The 4,373-nt window shown below is 35.5% G+C and overlaps 1 protein-coding gene across 1 annotated transcript in view; it reads left to right on the top strand.

The window, feature by feature from the left end:
- Positions 1-3,841, top strand: part of LOC112191261 (UPF0481 protein At3g47200) — a 7,764-nt gene extending 3,923 nt beyond the window's left edge. The window contains exons 2-3 of the mRNA XM_040516997.1: positions 2,210-2,297; positions 2,418-3,841. Of these exons, the coding sequence (XP_040372931.1) occupies positions 2,219-2,297; positions 2,418-3,841 (1,503 nt within the window). The 5' untranslated portion in view covers positions 2,210-2,218. The remainder of the gene's footprint in view (positions 1-2,209; positions 2,298-2,417) is intronic.
- Positions 3,842-4,373: the final 532 nt, after the last annotated feature.

Here is a 4,373-nt window from a genome sequence, read left to right as displayed (position 1 = left end):
ATCATGAATCAACCATCATTATACAATAAATCAAATTTTTTTTGCTAATAAGATATTATGATACTAAGATCTTCCAAGTAACACTAATTTTTAGCAGTAAATATGGTTTTGCTCTCCACATTGTTAGCTAGGTAAAAAGGTACCGGACCTAATTCAACATTGTGAAGAGAATGCCAATACAATAACTAGTTGGTTATTTAGAGTAGTAGTTATAGTTACTGAACTTAAATTTATAGATGGTAAAAAGTTGATATGTATATAAAAATGAAATGCATAAACCATAGTTGGGGCTGCAAAACCAGAGAGTAAAAAGTTGCATATGAACTAACAGTAGCAAAGAGCAAGCTATCCTTATCTCAACACATTTAATTCCTTTCAACTAGAAGCAATGATAAAATTGTCAGCACAAATACTTCAATAATGTGTATTGGAGCATGAATTACCCAAATAATTTGGTAGAAAATAACAAAAACTAATGTACCAGTCCACAACATTGCTTCATAAAAATAAAAGCTAATAAACAAGAGTAACTAGAAGCATCAAAACCAATCAACCCTCAATAAAAAAACACAAACCCTTGCTGAAACCCACCCCCACCCCCATAAACGACCACTCCTTATCTCTGAAACCCCCCTCAACTCATATTTGTATAATTTTCCTATGGCAAAATCTTTCGTATTCTATCATAATAGAGTAGAACAAATCATGTCTATAATCATAAGGCTATCATAATTAGGCTGTTGTAAAATTATATAGTTGCTCAATGGATTCAAAAGAACTCGAATGAACACTGAACTCACATTTTTCTCACATGTCTTTATTGCCAATCAAGTGTAAAATTTTCTCCAAAGATGGGTCTAAAGTTGCTTGTTCTACTTTGATTGAACTTCAGAGCATCACATTAGAGAGATAGAATGACTATGCTAGAAAAGTTTAGATGGAAAAAAAAAAAGGGAATTGAAAAGAGTTTTGAAGTCCTCTGTGCCTGTGGAAAAATAAGGGTTTAGGATTTGGAAATGATTGAATTGCCAAATAGAAAAAGAAAAAAGAAAAAAAGAAAAAAACTTAATTGCAAGAGAGGGTAATTAGGGTATTTTGTAAAAAAAATTGACCTAGTAAAAGATCGTTAAATAACTAGTTTTATTGAAAATTGTTAAAACTTGATGGCAGGGATATGAGCATAATTTTTTTTTTTTGAATAACGGGATTTAGAACTCAGTCAAGTTGGGAGACCGATAGCTCATGTTATTATTTAATAAATTTTGTCGCATCCCTCAAGAGAGAGGGGGGGGGGGGGTTGACATAATTCCTATTTTTTATTTTTTTTTATGAAGGGACATCATATTTATACCTCAAGCGATTATAGAAGCATTACAGTTATCCTCGTAAATGACATCTTGTAGAAAGTAGGAGCATTACAACACTTCTTCTCTTAAATATAATATAAATTTATATTACAAAGAAATACTTGTTGTAAAATTTATAATATTGAAAATCGAAATACCAAATTAGATAGAAATGATTAAAAATAAAAAAAATTTGATTGGTAATTAGGGGCTCAATTTTGATATTGAAAATTTTAGTTTTGAAGTCGATAATGCATATAACGGATTTGAATCGACTGAATAAGAGCTCTAATATAGTCCAACGGGTTGAAGAGAAGTCTCTTTCTTCTCGATTCTTGATTGATGGTAGAATCGATAAAAAATTTGTTTGTCTTCTATTATTTATTTTTTGAAAATATTTGTTTGTCTTTGATGAACTGTGATTTGTATTAATGAAAAATGGGTGAAGCAACTGTGATTTAAATTTATAGGTATGAATTCATACTTAGTGGCCTAACTGAGGAAAGCGTATATGATTTGGTGAACTCTTTGTCGAATCGTTATCTTTTGATTGATGAGCAACTACAGCTACGTAGAACAGATCTTTCCATCACATTAAGTCGTTAACAATAGGCTCGTCATTTAACATTAACAGTAGTATCAAAACATTACATGCATGATCCAATTGGCTTTGGACAAGATTCTAAAATTTTATGAGAAATACCGAATAATAGAGAAAAATGTTTGGATGATTTTGCATGGTTTCAAGGCGCTTTGAGAAAATAGAGTATCTCATTCAATTTTCTTTTATCGTCTTTTTGATATATAAATTTGCCCCTTCGATCGGCTTAATTAACTGTTTTTGTTTTCGATTTTCCACGCAGCACCCATAAATGGTCAGAGAATGCGCTGTCCCAGCAATCCGTCCTTCGGGAGAAATCCGTCCTTCGAAAGAAATCCATCTTTTGGGAGGTCAATATGGTGAAGTTTTCAACTATCTACCTTACAAGGGGCTTCTGAAAATTAACTATAGACTAAATTTGGGAATCATTTTTTTTTCTTTCCTTTTTCTGTTTTTTCCTCAACAAGCAGAAGCACCGGAGAAGGAGCCAAGAAGTCTTTATGAGGGTCTAAAACTGTGGTGTTGTAGCTCAGTCTCAGCTAAAGATCAGGTCGATAATCATGTGTCAAATTCAGCAGATGATGTTCCTATTGCTGCTGCTGCTGAACCAACATCGCCTGATCGGAGTCCGAGGAATCAAACAACAATGCGTAAACAAAATGTGAGTGATCCCATTGCAATTATAATAATGGATAAAGTTACAAACAAGCCTACATTTTGGCCCGACTGCTGTATCTATAAAGTCCCCGGGAGATTGTGCAAAGGTTACGAAGACTTCTACACACCTCGGGTGGTATCAGTTGGACCTTATCACTACTGCAATGGAGGAAGCTCGGAAGGAATGCAAGCCTATAAATTCATATACCTGGAGGCATTTTTCAGTCGGAACAACTTGAACTTGGACCACTGTCTTGGAGTTGTAAGAGAGCTAGAAGGAAAAGCCAGGAGTTATTATGTCGAGCCAGTCAAACTAAACAGTGATGAATTTGCTCTAATGTTGCTGGTGGATGGAAGTTTTCTTTTGGAGCTAATGCTTAGGCATTACTTTGTGGAAATTGTTGATGAATGTGATCGGATATATCGCAAGCCGAGAGTGATTCAGGATGTTTATCGCGACCTCTTGTTGATTGAGAACCAAATTCCCTTCTTTATTCTCGTGGCTTTGTATAAGGAATTGGATATGAAGACTTGGAGAGCCCAGCCATCTCTTGTGACGCTTACAAATGAGTTCTTCAGGTATTTGGTGGAAGTTGACAAGTTTCCTGGTCCAGAAAAAGTGAAGCATTTCGTTGATTTTATCCGATGGTACTACTTGCCCGAGTGTGACAGCGAGAGTGAAAAAGGGATTATCTTTGACGTTCCAAGTGTGACAGCAATGGACGAGGCTGGAGTTAAGTTTGAGAAAGTCACGAAATCGATCATATTGCTTGACATGGAATTCACTAATGGCTCTCTGCGAATTCCGCACTTCAAAGTAGATGATTGGAGTGAGACTCTCTTCAGGAATCTCATTGCGTTTGAGCAATGTCATGATCACAAAGTAAAGTACATCTCACAGTTTATGTGCCTTATGGGGTGTATGATCAGGACTCCAAAGGATGCAGATTTACTCATCGATCGCGAAATTATATCTACCACGCTAGGGACTAGTGAAGATATTTCGACCATATTCAACAAGATTAGCAAAGGTGTGACCTTGGATGGTTCATTTTATTACTTCACTCTCCTTAAAAATCTGAATAAATATTGCAGGAACCCATGGCACAGTTGGAAAGCAACTCTGAAGAGGGACTATTTCAACACTCCATGGAAACTGGTTTCTACAATTGCTGCATTTGTATTGCTTGTCCTCACTGTTATACAAACAGTGTGCTCCATCATATCCCTTTCTTAATTATGTCCAAAATTAGCTTTTAAATCTTTGTAAAAATTTTCAGAAATATATATGTCATGTTACTTTTTAAGAACTTATTCCAACATGAACTGGTTTTGCTGTACTGTTTGAGTTGCAACTGAACCATCACGACATTCATGTTTGTAAATGTCTAAACATATTGCATAAATATGCTCATATGATATATGTTGAGAGAAAATCTGCACACAGTGAGCTTAAACGTCACCCAACATAATTTCACTCATATTCATTTAGTGAATAGAGTTTTTATTATTTTGGGTTCGACCCATTCAAGACAGAATGTGTCTCTTAATTACAATCCCTTGTTACAGGGAAACACCCTTTGATTCCCTTGTTACAGGGATGTGTGTTTATTTGTTTTTGCGGCTGCACCCGGATTTGAATGGGTTGCCTACGTACCCTTGGAGAGGGATCAAGCCACTCGTAGTTCAAGAGTTCCAATGAGTGGATGACTCATTGGAGGGCTTTGATTTTGGAATGAGAGTAGTGTTTGGGACGAATTTGGTTGAAG

The sequence above is a fragment of the Rosa chinensis genome, chromosome 3, assembly GCF_002994745.2.
Source record: "Rosa chinensis cultivar Old Blush chromosome 3, RchiOBHm-V2, whole genome shotgun sequence".
NCBI classification, from domain to species: Eukaryota; Viridiplantae; Streptophyta; class Magnoliopsida; order Rosales; family Rosaceae; genus Rosa; species Rosa chinensis.
Note: the sequence above shows the minus strand (reverse complement) of the source record. Positions and strands in the feature narration are given on the sequence as shown.